Raw genomic sequence first — 17,495 nt, 5'->3', positions numbered from 1 at the left:
ATGATGGTGCTTTGGTTTACTTTTTGCAGTATAGCTAAGGTTCTTCTTTGTTGTTTATCCTTCTTCAAGTTTCTTATTGATCGAAAGAAGATAAAGGACATTATTTTATCGGAAATAGGAAAGCTAACCTTATGCAAAATTTATTTTTGTGCTGTCAAAAAAAACTGTAAGGTTTCAAAACTGCAACTTTTGAGAAAAAAAAAAGTGAAAAGTGAAGTCGCCAAGTACATGACAACTCACTTTTTTATTTAGGTTAAATCATTCCAGAGGTCCCCATTTTTGTAGTGAAATCTCAAGTAGGTCCCCCCATTTTTATTTGACTCAATTGAGTCTCTATTTTTGAAAATTCGTTGCAATTGGTTCCTTTCCGTTAGTTGTCCAGTAACGGTGCTAATTATGTGCCACGTGTCAGCACGTGGTTTTTTTGATTTTTTTAAATTTTTTTAAATTTTTTTTATAATATAAAAAAAAATGAAATTGCCACGTGTCAAACTGACATTGTGCCATGTGGCAGAGACAGTGTGATGTGGTAGTGACAGTGCCACGTGTCACTATTGGATGTCAAAAGTCTCAATGTAGTCCCTACATTTGTTATTTTGTTTCAATTTGGTCCCTATTTTTTTAAAACTAAATCAATTTCATCCCGTATCAAATTTAAATTTTATATAAATTTAAATTTAAATATTTTTATATCCATAATTTATAGATAAATGTTAGAGTTGTTTTAAAAATAAAAAATTTATAAATTCAAATATAAAATTTTTAAAAAAAATTATAACAATTCTAACATTTGTCAGTATTAGAAGTATAAAAATTATTGATATACAAATATTTGAAACAATATTTAAATAAAGTTCAATGCAAAATATACATTTAAATAAACTTAATTTTGTTAAAAATATCAATTGTAATAAAAATACCATTGTAAATTTATATAAAAATTAAATTTGATATAGGGATGAAATTGATTTAGTTTTAAAAAAATAGGGACCAAATTGAGACAAATAAACAAATACAGGGACTACATTGAGACTTTTGACATCCAATAGTGACACGTGGCACTGTCACTGCCACATCACACTGTCTATGCCACGTGGCACAATGTCAGATTGACACGTGGCAATTTTAATTTTTTTTAAAATAAAATTAAAAAAAATTAAAAATTAAAAAAAAAATTAAAAAAAATTAAAAAAAGTCAAAAAAACCACGTGTTGACACATGTCACATAATTAGCACCGTTACTGGACAACTAACGGAAAGGAACTGATTGCAACGAATTTTCAAAAATAGGGACTCAATTGAGTCAAATAAAAATGGGGGGACCTACTTGAGATTTCGCTACAAAAATGAGGACCTCTGGAATGATTTAACCTTTTATTTAAAAAGAAACCGGTATCTGTCAAGACGATTTTGTTTTTGGAGAAAAGAAAAAGGAAACCGGCTGAAGAGAAGACTACTTTCCTAGTGATATTGTCTTCTCATATGATGACTTGTCCGTATTTTAAAAAAAAAAATTAACATACCTATTTTTACAATTTTCACTCTAAAGAGACTCCAAAATATAAAAATGCTGATTTTTTTCCTTAACAATTATACTCATAAAACTAGTATTTGATACTTTATTCTTTCTTTTTATTTTTTTTCTATTATTAACTTTGTTTTATAATAGTTTTATATTTTTAATATGATCCGTGAGTGTATGTATGAACCTGAATTAGAGTATTGGTGGATGTGTCGCCATGTCCTATCTGTTTTATATGATAGGCTATATGATTAGTTTGCTTCAGTGTCTAATTTTATAATTTTCTTTCTGCACACATAATTTTTTTTTCTCATTTGCTTTTTTTTTTATCGAAAGTTATTTTTTTTAATTGTGTAATTCGAAAGTCAATAACGACTTTATTGTGTAATTTGAAAATTAGTTTTTACTTTTGTATTGTATTATACAATTCGGAAAACTTTCAAATTAGAGAATTCAGAATTCAAAAACTAACTTTAAATTGCACAGGCCAAAACGGTAAAATAACAACAACAAAAAACTTATGAGAATGCAGGAAAAAAGGTCATGGAGGTGCCGAAAGAAACTACCTGCTCCTTGCTTCTGACTTAATGTTTTGCAACTTGCCATTTTTTTGGTTCTATAGACATGATTCAAGTGAAATTGTAATTTTTGTAGAAGTTGTTTATTAGACTAATTGTACATGCATGAGTTTTGTTTGTGGTAAATAGAAGTTGGCATCTCCTAAGATTTATATTGCACCCTGTGTTATGTCTTAGCTCAGGAGTTTCTCTATTGTTAAGTCATATATATACCAAATAGACCGTCTAATCATGTTAAAATAGATTTGGTAGAAGATGATTACGAATCATTAGAAGTTCTTTAGTAGTGTTGATGATTGTAAATGGATATCAGATTTGGAATGTCCATTCCATTAGACACCAAATCATTTATTCATTTATGGTTAAAATAGTTGATGGAGGTTTAACTCTCCTTAAAAATAATGCATCTTGTAAAATTATTGGAGTCGGAACCATCAACTTTCGATCGATTGCACAATGAACTTAAGAAAGTACTGGGTTGTGTGGAAGGTGAAAGCAGAGCATAGAATGTTGTGGGTGGTATAGAAAATATTGCTTCCTTATTGAGAGCATGTGAGTGTAGATTCCGTGAAGGATATAAGGAGATGAAAAGCATAGAGCTTTTAGCAAGAAGCCAATGAATAGATACAAATGTAGCTTCTTTTTTCCCATTGAGAGAGAGACATGTCAAGCAGAAAGAGACAAGCAAAAGCGATGGAAAGATGAACTTTTTATGATTGGTGCATGAAAGAATGAGGAGACAATAAAGTAGTCCTCTCTCACACGTAGCTTATAGTCTTCAAAAAGAGATGTTAGTGCGTACAACAAAACAAGGCTAATAAGAGCAATTTAAGGAGGCATGCAACTACTAAAATCCAAACCTTCTTTTTGCCTTCTATTGCTAGTGCTTCACTCTGCAACAACGAGATGATTCACTACTCGACAACTCCTTTCTGTTTGTCATTTCTACCTTTAGAGAATGACCACCCAATCCACAGTTTATGCCAAATGCTTGGTTTCCTTCAACTTGCTTTATAATAATATAACCTACTAAACCACCATTTGTAAATTCTTTAAACTCCTTCTTCCATTATCCATTCAAGTTTAACATATGGGTTGGAGTACCTAATTTATACTTTATGAATTAATTGAAGTAGGTAGAAACGAAGACAGCGAATCTGAAGTGGAGAAAGGGAAGGATATAAAGAATAAAACAGAAAGTGTGTCAGTACATGTGATACAAGAGTGGCCACTAGCTAGTGAAGGTTTGGCACAGAGAGAGAGAGAGAGAGAGACAAAGGCAAAGGCTAAAAGCACAGAGAGGCCCGTGAAGATGAATGACTGATATGCATGCATGTATGCTTATGTCTCATTGGCAGTGACTGAACTCATATATGCATTATTTCTGACTGAGAATGACCATCCTCTCTTATTGTCCATTGGATTGCTTCATGCAATTTTTAACACTCTCTTACTCAATATCACAACTATATCATCCACCTTTTCATGCTCCCTCTTCACTTTCTCTGCTTCCTACACATCCCTTTCACCAACCACATTGAGAAATGAGAAATTACTTCAACTCTGTACTTCAAACACCTTTTTTCATTTACAATGTACCTCTTCCACTGTGCCTCATTTTCCTCTTCAAAATAATAATACTTTCATCACTAATTAATGGATTCATCTCACAAAGTATCTTATAAATTAAACAAAATATTGTACAAATTACCCATGATTAATGATAATTTTAAAGATAAGATGGAAATGACATGAATAGTATTAAATGATAAATCTATGTCTGTGCCAATGATAAATCCCATCATTTTAAAGAGAATAAATGTAAAATACCCTTTCAATCAAGCCTGGTAACTAAAAATCATTTTGTTCAAATAAATTTTATCGATGACAAGTTTTGGTTTTTGCACCAACCTTATGTCTCTTTGTCGCTATTCATTTTCTTATCATTTCACATTTCACAGTCTAGTCAGTGCCTTTGTTTTTCCTCTTTTCCCCGTGTCTCTCTATATGTGTAATAGGTATGGTGGTGTCAGATAGTCTTTAACTCTTTATCTCATGTTTTTTATTTTTTTATTTTTTTTATTTTACTTTCATACAGAGAAACACATGGTAGCAATGGACGATTTTTATCAATTTCAAACGGCAAGAATCCAAGAAACATCACTCCAATCACCAGCTATAAATACCCAGCAAGAGTTATTAAGTGCTCTCAATTTAACATTCACCACAGAGATAGAGAAGACTGATAAACACAGAAGATGGCTTGCAGAGTGCAGAAAAGGATATCACTGCGCAGAAAACTTCATATTCTGCGAGTCCTTACCAACTCAAACTCTGTAAGGCAATCTAACACAAACTATTACAACCTCTCTTTCTCAATTTCTTTCGCATGATTTCAAAACTGAACTAACTTTCTTTCTTCATACACACTGAAGTTGTTTCTGTTTTGTTTTGTTTCGTAGGCCAAGAGAACCTCCATTTCCAATACCACCATTCTGCGCTTGTACAAGCTAAAGCTCGCCTTGGAAACTGTCAAACGACATTATGAAAACCTACTAGCCGCAAGAGGAGAGCACGTTAACCTATTGAACCATGTCAAAGAGAACAAGGTAGGTTTATTCTCTCAACCTTTTCCTCGTTACAAAAACAAGGTTTGTGTACAAAAGTGAAACCACCAATCATAAAAACATGTTAGATATACACGAATGTTGTTTCTATGTTTAATGTTGGAAAAATATGTGGCAGGATGTGAAAATAGAGAAGGTAAGGGCAGGAACTTTTATGGTGAAGGTCACCTGTGAGAAAGGTAGTAACAAGCTAGTGACTATTTTAGAGGCATTTGATGAGATGTGTCTGAATGTTCAACAAGCCAAAGTTTCATGCGAAAAGGATTTTTCTTTGGAAGCCATTGTTGTGGCTGAGGACCAGACCCTTGATTTGAGGGATGTCACTGAAGCGCTTCTGAAAGCTATCGGAAAACAGAGTGGTGAGAACTCGCAGAAGTTTGACAAAAGCTGTGATTTTTGACTTCTTTTCAATCACTTAGGCTGCTCAACATCTTGTGTATCTCAAACTGGTTAATACCAATTTCACTTTCATCTTTATATAAACCAATTTCTCAAAGTTTTTGGCTTGTTTTCTATGTGCTGGAACATAACTGTGTTAGACTCATAATGGTGGTAAAAAATTATAAACAAGTGCAGCACATCCACACCCTGTGGTGGGGAATGAATGAAGTTTCAGCAATGAGAAAAAGAACAGTTCCATGAGAATGATTAGGATCACTTGGACCAGTGAATAAGTCATATAAATTATTCGGTAGAAGTTGTTTGTTTGATATTTTAAAATAATATTGTAAGAATGGTATAAATTTAGGGGGAAATGGATTAATTGGATCAATCAATGACCAAATATAAACAACAAAGTTGTGGTCCATAAGAAAGTTGGGCCAACCCAATTTTTACACCTTAGTTTGCTTCTTCTTAATATTTATTACTACTCAAAGGATTTTTGTTGTAGGTTATGTGCCTTCCTTCTTTTGAGATGAATTTTGGTTTCTTTTGTACTTTATTATAACACATGGTATGAGTTAAATTGTAGTTTTGAATTATTTTTAATTCTTCATCAGTAATTTTAGTCTCTTCATTTTTTTTTATTATGATTATAGTCTTCATGTTCTAGAATATCTATAATTTTTGTTTTTTTTTAATTCTACATATGCTCTGTTATTTTTTATTTTTTTTAATTAATTGATTTTCTAGGTTCTAGTTCAAATAAAAGAAATAAACATATGAAAGATTAAAAATTCAATCAAAATTGTGAATTTTTTAATATAAGCATTAAATCCATAATTAAAAATAAGGGTAAAACATAATTTTAAACTGGAGACTAAAAGACTGTTTTAATATTTAGTATAATTATTTGATAATTGTGAGGTATAGTATTTATGCAAAACATAATTTATGTTATCCATAGGCTATCAAGTAGGCATCCACTCCAAAGATTTTAGATTTCTACAAAGTGAAATATCACTTCCATATTTTAAAATGAAATTAAAATATTTCTTTAAGATTTCCCTCTATGTTTACAAGTCTCATATATTATTAGCCATAAAAGTTTAAGCAAGTTGTACTTAACTCAGCACTTACGTAAATTCAATTATATTTGTATGGGTTGAGTTTGGATGAATGGATTGGATTAGATAACATGGTAATAAATTTAAACTCAATCCAACTTAATTACATAATAAATATATTATAAAAATATTACTTATCTAACGATTTTACTGAGGATAATTGTATGTAGGAGTTGTAAATATTGTTGTTACCTTATAAATATTAAATTAAAATTATTGAAATTATTTATTTTTAATTTTTTTAAGAGATTAATCATTTTCATTTTTTATCTTTTTTTTTTTTTGTTAAAATGAGATTGAAGTCCAAAAACAAATTGCACAAGAACAAAAACTATTCTAGAAATGATCATTTCTAAGATATTAGATAGGAGTAAGTGAAGTAGATAAAAAAGAAATTCTTCTAACATCAAATAATCTTTCTTTGTTGATAAACAAAGAACAATTTTGTTATGTTATCTTTGTACAAATATATAGTTATTATTGATAGAATGAACTAAATTTAGTTTTATCCAAGTTTGCGACTTGGTAGTGAAAAACCTACTCCTATTTTCTGCATTGTGAGGTGGTACATATTTCAAAATTTATATGGAACAATCTCCAAAGCATGTAAATTGTCTCCTCTATTTATAAATAACGTTGACATGTTGAGTTTGTAGCTCCCTTTTAGATATACCCAAATTAGTAACAATTCTATCATGTGTAATTTGTTCAATAAAAAACTTTAATTATAATAGGTGATCTAATTCTTCAAATCCTTTTCCAAACATTATCAACCTAAAGATTATTGAAGTTGTTTAACATTTTATAAATACTTGATAATGTAAACTTTCCGTTTTTGCTGTTAAGTCAAATTCTTTTATCTTCATCTGTCTGTGTTGAAGAAGGAAGTAAAGATGAAATTCTTTAGACATCTTGAGTAAGTAAAATTTTGTTACGAAGTTGTATTTTTTAAATATTTGTCACATTAAAATATACTAAATTTATAATTTAAAAAGAAAAAAAAAAGAGACTTTAACTATTTTCAATTATCGAAATTAATGTTATGATTTCATTTGAATATATGACAAAACGAGCTGTAATTGAAAAATAAAAAGAAGTCATGAATGATTGATATTATAAATTTAACAGATGAATTAACGCGAAATTAAACTTAATTATCTAATTACTAAAAATGTTACAATTTAAAAGTGGAATAAACATGTTTTTAGTCCTTAAAGTATTATGAAAAATTACAAATGGTGTCTACTTTAAATTTTAACATTGTTTGGTTCATATACTTTCAAAAATATTGGTTTTAGTCTCTTATTTTCAACGATGTTTCATTTCAGCAGTAGAAAGGACTGCTGATATGTGTCTGCCACATGTTGTTTCAGTTTTTTTCTTTTTAATGAAAGTCATTTTTTTAAAACACTATCGTTTAAAGGTTTTATTCAAACAATGTGTTTAATTAAATTGAATTAGACTCTGTAAAATTGAATCAGTTTATGGTCTACTTGACAAACCAAAATGTTTGACAAACATAGGTTGGTTGCAAATGGAGGTGGAGGTGTTGTTTGCATCACAAGCAGATGAAGGGTTTTTTGTGCGAGGAACAAATGTGGAATCATGTGCTGAAGAACAAGGGTGATACAAAATAGATGAATCTTTGCTTGTTTTCATTGCATTTAGGGTTTTTTCAGGTGACGGCGTAAGTGTTCTTTGTTTTCGTTCAATATGGAATTAACTTGTATGTGTGGTTTGTTATTTTTGTTCAATGAGGGATTAACGACGTTGGTGAATGTTTTTGTTGCACGTGTTATTTTTTTCTATAGGAGATGGGTTTCACGATTGTATTTTATCACATGGGAAATTTTGAAAGATTTAGGGGGAGGTTTTTGAGTTACAAAAGGGGAAGGGGGGAGGCAACATGTTGTGCGAGGAGTAGATCCTAATATGTGGTCATACTTTGAGGCATTGTCAATCGTGCAAGAGAAGTTTAAATATCATAGAGATGAATATGTGGTGGAAGCCTAAGAGAGGTAAGATGGATAGAGATTTGAGGCCTCTGACTGTAAATAAGGATGCTTTGCAATTGTCTAATGCAAAATACAAGAAAGAGGAGGTGAAGATTTATGTTGAACATTTGGTTAGTACAACTCAAATAATTGATTTTATTGAAGGTTCGAAGAGATGAGGACTAAATGTTGAAGGTGGTGCTCAGAAGGGGGTTGTTGATGTTAATGATGAGGGTGTATAGGTTCAAGCTAATGATGTTGAGGATGAAGCTACTGATGTGAATGATGAGGTTGTGGAGGTTATTGATATGAATGATGAGGTTGTGGAGGTTGAGGTTGAAGCTGTTAAGGAGTGGTTGCTAGCGTGAATGATGAGGATACAGAGGTTAAAGTTGGGGATGCTGAGAAGGGGGTTGTTGGTATGGATGTGGAGGTTGAAGGGGGAAATGGAGAAGATGGGAATGGTGATGTGATTGTTGACGAGGATGCAGTGGTGTTGAATCTAGGGAGGAAGGTGTTACAATGAGCTACAATGACAAAAAAAATACTTCACTACCACAAACTCTTTCTTCTTCTTTTTCTCAAACTATCCTTCATTTTAAGGTCTACCTCATCATCCCATTGGAAGTAGCTACAATGAGCTTCACTCTACAATGAAAAAATAAATTACTTCAGCAAAATGAACTACCACAAATCTAAACACTACAAATACCTTTGTTACTTACTGTCCAGTTTCAACATCTCCAAAAAACTCTTCTATTGTTCTTCATTGTAGTTGCTTTCAGAAACAATAGTCTTTTCTCACATCCACAAAGTTTTGGTCCAATTTGTGAAGATCTCAACTATGAAGATGAGGATGACAACATCGTACAGTTGGATCCATAACTCTTCTTTATAGTTCAAAAGGTATAACACCATAAAATCCTAATCCCTAAAACTCCCTTCCACCTATGTAATTTACATAAACCTCAATATTTTGATTGAACAAACAAACCTAAATTAAATAAAAATCTTAAATTTCACCATTAATTTCGTAAAACGCTTCGTAAAAGGATTCTAAAAATGTTGTTTATTAAGTAAAACCTAAATTCCAAACTTTTCAATCTCACGTGATGTTATACAATTTACTTAAATGCATCGTTTTATTAAAACCTTTAAATGGTGTAATGTATTTTTAAAAAAATTGATTTTCATTAAAAAAAATTGAAATATCACGTGAAAAACACTTGTCACCACACGTATCAACAATCCTAACATTGAAGTGCAACGTTGTTTACTCGATGAATTTTAACATTGTCAAAAACAAAAGACTAAAATCAATACTTTTGAAAGTAAAAGGACCTTTTAACATAATTGAAAATAAGAGATTAAAACCAATATTTTTTTGAAAGTATAAGATCCAATAATGTCAAAGTTCCAAATAGAACATTTACAATTTTTCGTAATTCTTCCTAACCAAAAACATACTTATCTTGAAAGTTAATTAGAATAAAAATAAGTCGCACCTTGTGTTTATTAGCCATAAATTTTACATTTATCACTGAATTTCTGTAATTAATGAACTGTGTTTCTTTTCTTATAGTAGTTGTAAATGGGAGAAAGAATACATTTAACATAGACCTTTTCAATTTGAATCTTTTTATTTTTTTAAAGTTTGGTTGACATGGTTGGTTGTGATGTTAGATTCGAGAAAAAAGTAATATCCACATTATGGTGTGTGGTTGAAAAACTGAAAAGAAAGTAATTAAAAAAATGGTGAGAAAATCTTTAAATTAAATGCTATTAGCAGGTTACACGGATCGTGATTCTACACAGCATGTGACTTACATTCCACTGGTTTACGACCACATTTCTGCACATTGGGATCATCAAATTGCCATTATTCTTTATAAACTCCAACAATACACACTTCAAGGATTCAGGAACAAGTAACTTATTACTTTCTTTTCTTAAAAGACTTTTATTTTATTTCGACTTTCCACAAATTAAATAAAAAGATATAATCTATAAAATAATAATTAATCTTATCTTAAACTTTAGAAATGATAGGTAAATAACAAAAATTCAAAAAGTTGACGATTAGAAAAAGCAGTTAAATTCCGAATTCAATGGTTTTAAGAAGAAGACCTTATTAGTATATACTATTACCTCGTTGCGCATATTCCCTTTTACTTTTAAAACATTGATAAAAATATATTTATTATAGATTTTGCCTCACTGCACAAATTCCCTTCTACTAGAGAAAACTTTTTGTATTTGTTTAAATGTATTTCAAATAAGTCCTCTGTACCAAAGTATGAATTTTAAATAGTTGAATTCTTAAATTATAATTTATTTAAAATACAACATGAAATAGTAAATAATAAACTATAAGTAAAAATCAATTCAAATGTATACTATTTTATAAATTTAACACCTAAATTCATTTAATTTCGTTCCATTAACCATTAATGCATGTCATTTTCAGGTAAAATTAGAGACATTACGTAATTGAAATTTATAGTGATTTGACAAACATAAAATATTAAGTTGAACATGTTTTTATTAATAAATGTAAAAAGGGACACATATACTTAAATTTAAAAAGCTATCTCATGGATATTTATGTTTTATCAAAGGAACTAAAAAATCATATAAATAATTAAAAGAATAGACGACTTTCAAAAAATTGTATTAAATTTGAATATTTGTTTTTAACACTTTCTATATATTTGACTCTATCTCAAATTATTAATTTGCAACAAAATTCTAATCTCAATTTGCAATCCACATGCCAAAACATAATTTATTACATATTTATCAATTCTTGACAACTTTTCGTTCTCGAATTGAGAGAAAGAACCGCTGTCAATTTTTTTCCACCTCATTTTTATTTATATGATTTAGATCGTCAAACCAAGTTAGAAATTACTTATGCAATTGAAAATATCACTTGTACAAATTCTTTAAATAAAAATTTAATTCCCCTTTGTTGAGATATCACTTTAAAAATAAAATCCCAATGTTGATATTGATGACTAACATGATTTTGTTTTCTCTGATGTCAAATATGAAAAAAATTATAATTGTATAAATATAATGAAAATTTCAAATAAAAATTAGATAAATGTTAAATAATTATATACATATAAAATGATTTAATATACACCTTAAAAGTAAGTTATGAAACTAAGGAAACAAAAATTCATATAAGTTTTTATATCTAGTAATTTAAAACAATATTAGAATGGACATGAGAACATGATTTGGGTGTGATGCACGGATACAATACATATATCATATATGATATCTGATATCAGATACATTGATACGTTTATTTTAAGAATAATAGGATATGATACATAATAAATAGGCAATGTATGAGTATTGAAAAGTGTATAACAATTCTTAAAAATATAACAAATATATGATTGTTATTGTGTGAATTCAAATTAAAATTATATGTACTAAAGTTGTCAATATAAAAAATATAAATTATTGTCATCATAAAAGTACCACTACAAGAAAACTCTTAAATAATGATCAATTTTAGTAACCCAAAATATGTTAGAGACCAATTTACTAACTAGAGACCAATTATTTTGGTGGCCACAACTAGTTAATGTTAATGACCAATTTAGAAACCAATTCATGATAAAAATACTATTTTAATTATCAATTTAAAGACTAATTATAATTTTTTTAGACTATTTTAGTTGTCAATAATTTTTAGTTTTTAAATTGGTACCTAAATTGGTCAAAATATAGTGACTAATTATTTTTTGTCACTAAAATTTGTTATTATTCAAAAATTTTCTTGTAGTGTACTATAACTTTATAAATTAGATACTTCACTAATAAGTATCAATAAAACATCCTAAGATATCGAACACAAATACATGTCGGAGAAAGATACATGACCCAAATTAAAGTATCTATGCATCATAGATATGTGCATATCCATTTTCAATTTAAAAAATTAAATGTTAGTCATACTCATATCCAATAAGTGTGAGAATTCCCCATCAAATCCAGAACAAGTTAATATAATATCTATGGAAATTGGTAAATTTATCATCCATACATACAAAAAAAATTGGTCTGAACTTTGTTCCATCACAAAAAACAATAAAAAATAGGTCTTATACACCAATTTACATGTAATAAATAAAAGGATTAAATATGTCTTTAGTTTCTAAACTTTAATCCGGAATTGGAATTCATCTTTGTACCAAACTTTAAAAATAAATAGATATGTTCTTTTTAATCCAAATGTATTAAGAAAATTTAATATGTCAAACAATAATCCAAATTAAAATTTAAATTATTTTCATCATTTGACACATTTCAGTTCAAATACTAACGTAAAACATCATTTAACACGTAAAAAAGATTAACGTCATCGGATTGGAAAACTTTTATATATATATATATATATATATATATATATATATATATATATATATATATATATATATATATATATATATATATATATATATATATATATATATATATATATATATATATATATATATACATATACCAATTAATTTTTAAAGTTTGGGATTTCACAGGAGTACAAAACTCATCAAATAAAAAAAAGGTTTTGTCAAAATTTAAATCATAAAAAAAAATCCAAGTTGATCCATAATTATGTACATGCAAAAACAACATTAAAACGATCTAATTATCATATAGAACTTAAATTGGAATTAAAAAAAAAATAACTAGTTTTCTAATAAAACTAGGAGTTGTTGAAAATGATGAAATAAAAACACCAAAATCTTTTTTATCACTTCAAAAAGTACACACCTAGGTGTAGAAGTCAAAAACTGAAAATTCGCACATCCCACAAATTCTCAAATCATGAATGCACTCCTTAAAGAAAAAAAAAAAAGAAATTAAAGAAAGGAGACAGAAAATAAATTTCTCAAGGCAAAAAATTCAAGATTTGATGCTTTGTACTTAGCTATAGTTTGATGAAGGAAAATCACAAATGGAAAATGAATCGGGTTTTTGTTTTCGTTATAAATGAGGAAATTGAATAGTTCAAGGTAAATTGTTTAAAAAAATTTAATGATCTTATGTATTTTTTTAAGAGTTAGATAGGTTTGTAGTTTATATACTGGCATGGGATTTGAATTCGTTTAATGTTTATGTATTTTGATCTTTAAATTTTTAAAAAATGAATGAATATAATCTTCTTAATCCAATGATGTTAATTTATTTGTATTAAATGGATTTGAATTGAAATATGTCAAACATTGTAAATATCTTAAATATCAATATAAAATATCATTTGACATGTCAAAATTCGTTATTGCAACTGAAATAAGAGGATTATGTGTATTTATTTATTTTTAAAGTTTGAGATTCAATTATATCATAGTTGATGATAAAGACAAATTCAAATTTTGAGTTAAAGTTAAAAAAAAAAACATATTTAATATTTAAAAAAAATAAAAGAAAGAAGTTGGATTATTGTTGACCCATTAAAATTACTAATATCACTCACTTGGGCCAAACTATTCATAGTGTAATTCTAAAACTAACTCCCATTTATCTTACAAACCCATTGATTTTGTTTTTAAATAAACTAGTACAATGACATATAAGCACGATGCGTATTTGTTTTATTTTGTATATTAAAATAATAAAATAATGAAAGTATTATGTAATGAAATATTATGAAAATTAAGTTATATTATTGTAAATATTGTTATTAAAGTAATTAATAAATCTAAGTGATGCAATAATAATTTCAATTTTAAATATAATAAATAGAATTGATATTACAATATAATACAGTTAATTAATTTTATGAAATAATTAAAATAGTTTATGATCCGTGAACATTTTCTTTTGCTATTTTAATTTTAATTTTTTTAGAATAATAATATAATTGTTATTATATTTATTTAACCATTAAAAATACTAACAATAATATTAATATAAATTATAAATTATAAAAATTTCAAAAAATTAAAACTCTATTTAGCAAAAGTATTTAGTATAACGATGTTTTCTATAATTAAAAAAACACACTTATTATAATAACAACATTATGAATAGTAATAATGATAATAAAAATAATAATGATACCAATAATAACAATAATAATATTTATGCTGTAAATATTAATATTAGTGCTAACACCGAGGCTAATGTCAACAATCCATAGTGTAATTCTAAAACCAACTCCCATCTATCTCACAAACCCATTGATTTTGTTTTTAAATAAATTAGAGCTCAGATATAGTTAAAATTTAAGTGTCGCTTTTGAAATTATTTTATAAAGCAAATCCTTAAATATTAAGTTCACAAGAAAATCATTGTTACATAACTTAAATTTATATTAAGTAAATATTTTAAAATATATAAATATATTACAATAAAATTTGTAATAAATAAAAAAATTTGAACATGTAAATTATATTTTGTATTTTAAATAAACAGTGAAAGGTTACCTTTAGTTATTAATATTTTTAAAATAATAAAATTTAATTTAAAAATATTAATAAAAATAATAGTGTGTAAAAATATATTAGTGGCTCTCATGTTAAAAAAATCCCAACAACACTCTTACTGAATAATAATAATTTTTTAAAACACTCTGATTCAGTGCGAGAGTTTAAACTTATAACATAGAAGTAAACAATGATGTCCTTCTATGTAACAATTCAAATCTATAATATGAAAGTAATTAGACGAATTAATTGAATTAATTTTGAAATTAAAATAAAAAAAACATACTTTAAAAAAGAAAAAAAATAATATATAGGATCACTGACAGTGGGAATAACAACATTCTCATTGGAGAATAACTTCTAAAGATACTTACGTTAAGGATTTAGATTTATGCTGTAAATGAGAATATTAAGAGAATTTTTAGCTTCTTAAACAGATTTATCCGACATAATATATATGGATGTGTTGAGATTTAATGTACTTTTGAACAACTGAAGAAAAAAAAATCTAGATCAAGAAGTAACTTAAGGGGTTTGCAATTTGAAACTAAGAAATAAAGAAATATCTGTTTCTTGAAAGGTGGCGGTGATTTCACGACCCTTTTGACGGGGCAAAATAATACAGTGATGGTAAACGATCTAAGAAAAAAAAAAGGTTAGAAATTTCATTAATTTAAGTATGAGTGTTATATAAATAGCAAATAATAAACATCTATTAATTAGGAGTCATAAACAGGCCGATAAAAAGATTTAGATTCCTTAACAATCTTTCTTAAAATAAACAAAAAAAAAACGAAAATGTATATAAGATATGAAGAGATGGTACTATGATGCCAAATTATAATTATTTAAGGTGGAGAATAATTTGCATCACTAATGCCGTAAGGAAAGGAAGTCAAAATTTGGGGAACAAGAAACCTATGAAATACGTTTTTTTTTTCTTTTTTTCTGCATCGATTGATTTGCAGATTGGTATAGTTATTATTTTTCTGACAAAATGTGGAAAAGAAAAATGGATTGTTGAGAATATAAAATGTGGGTTGCTGGAGATAATAAATGATGGATAATATAAAAGAGTTGTTACATTGCTTCACGCTTTTAGGCACATTAGAAAATTGATTTGTTTTTGGTGTTTGATATTTTTTATGACATATTGGCCAATAGCTACTTCCAACCCCTTTCCCATCGGAGAGCGACAGATCCAGCCATAAGTGACTCAGTCAAAACTAATGAGATCTCAATATTAAATGCCACGTCATCACAAAAATCTAAATGTTACTTCAACTTTTCGATTGCTACCCATTCTCTACAATTTAGATCCAAATAAATGTGATCACACACAATCATCAATATTTAAACCCATATATTATACAGATGTTCTTTTGTTTCTTTTTATTCTATCCCATTAATTAACAAATCATTCATTCATTTCTTATATATGATTAACAACATCAAAAGTGGATGTTAACTAAGAAGATCCCTTTTATTTATTAGTATATGCAACCCATTCATACATAAGACATTTGCCCTCTATAAAATAATTTCTTTTTCTTATCTCTATTTTATTAATATTTAAGAGAATTAAAATCATAATTGTTAGAAATCTTGTATCAATTAAATTTAAAATTTATTTTTTATTAATAATTGTACCTTGTGCCTTGGATGTCCACCTTTAATTGTGGAAACTTGATTGCATGAGTGACGCCATCTAGAAGAATTAGCGACATGTTTGCACTACCTCCCAGGATTCTCATCATGAGTTTGTTACGAGACATATTTTCTGTCGTATGTTGAAGGTGGATTTGCTTATGTTGCATTTGAGTGTAATAAGGTGTCTCTCAAATTTAGGTAAATGTGTTTACTTTGTTTGGGTTTGGGCCAAAGACGTCGACCCAAAACAATCTCTAGTTAGCATACTGAGCTGGAATTATTCTATATATGGATTCGTATTGTTTGGTTATTTTAGGATCTAATGTCTGGTCTGAACATGTGTAACATTGTTTATAAGTGTCTGTTCAAAGTTGATATATTTTCATCATTATGATGCTCAAATATTTATTTACTCCAATTGTCTTCTCCTTTAAATGCTTACCAATTTACTATTTTCTTTCATTACTTTCATAATGTCTTCCGGTGCTTTGGGAAAGAGTTCTAAGATTCTACCTCCACCAAGTAAAAGGCCGTGGCAACATTAGGGTGTAACTATTGTTGTTCTAAACGTAATGCCATTGAACTAATCAATCATAATTGTAGAGTTAAGCTCACTTTTAAGAAAATTCTATTTAATTTAATCATCAAGCATGTGTGTAAAATATTTTCATTTTAAAAATTAAATGTTACAAAATATCACGGTAAATTATTGAGTAACAACCACGCATCATAAAAATATAAAGTCAGTATATTACACTCTAAATGCTTGAATTTATGTGAATTTTATTTCCATTTTTATGCAAATTAGTTGGCAATTTTCTTTTGTGAGTCGTTTAAATGTCATTATTAATAGTACTAGTGGTAAATCATTTAATATTTTTCATTTTAATTTCACTCCAAATATCTCTTGAATCAAACAGCCCGAATTAATATATCCTAATTTGTGTTATAATTGATTGTTTTTCCTATTTTCTTTTTTCCGTATCCAACCATTGAATTTCTTTTTGTTGTAGTCTCAGTGAGAGTGTTTTTCTTTTTCTTTTTCAAATGAAGATATGCAATACATAATATAATATATTTAGTTATTATCACCTCTACCATGGAAAAGGTTCCCTTTGGTTTGGCTTAAGGGAGCCTAAAGTGACAACAATTTCAAAGTATGCATGC

General features: G+C 27.9%; 1 protein-coding gene across 1 annotated transcript; it reads left to right on the top strand.

The window, feature by feature from the left end:
* The first annotated feature begins 4,278 nt into the window (after positions 1 to 4,278).
* LOC114179201 (transcription factor bHLH35-like protein) lies at positions 4,279 to 5,223 on the top strand. Its single transcript, XM_028065450.2, has 3 exons — positions 4,279 to 4,436; positions 4,563 to 4,709; positions 4,846 to 5,223. The coding sequence occupies exons 1-3, from the start codon at positions 4,359 to 4,361 to the stop codon at positions 5,125 to 5,127; spliced, it is 507 nt and encodes a 168-aa protein (XP_027921251.1). The 5' UTR covers positions 4,279 to 4,358; the 3' UTR covers positions 5,128 to 5,223.
* Positions 5,224 to 17,495: the final 12,272 nt, after the last annotated feature.

The sequence above is a fragment of the Vigna unguiculata genome, chromosome 3, assembly GCF_037176805.1.
Source record: "Vigna unguiculata cultivar grain cowpea cultivar isolate G323 ecotype 2 chromosome 3, ASM3717680v1, whole genome shotgun sequence".
In the NCBI taxonomy this organism is placed as follows: Eukaryota; Viridiplantae; Streptophyta; class Magnoliopsida; order Fabales; family Fabaceae; genus Vigna; species Vigna unguiculata.
This window is presented reverse-complemented; position numbering and strand designations above follow the sequence as displayed.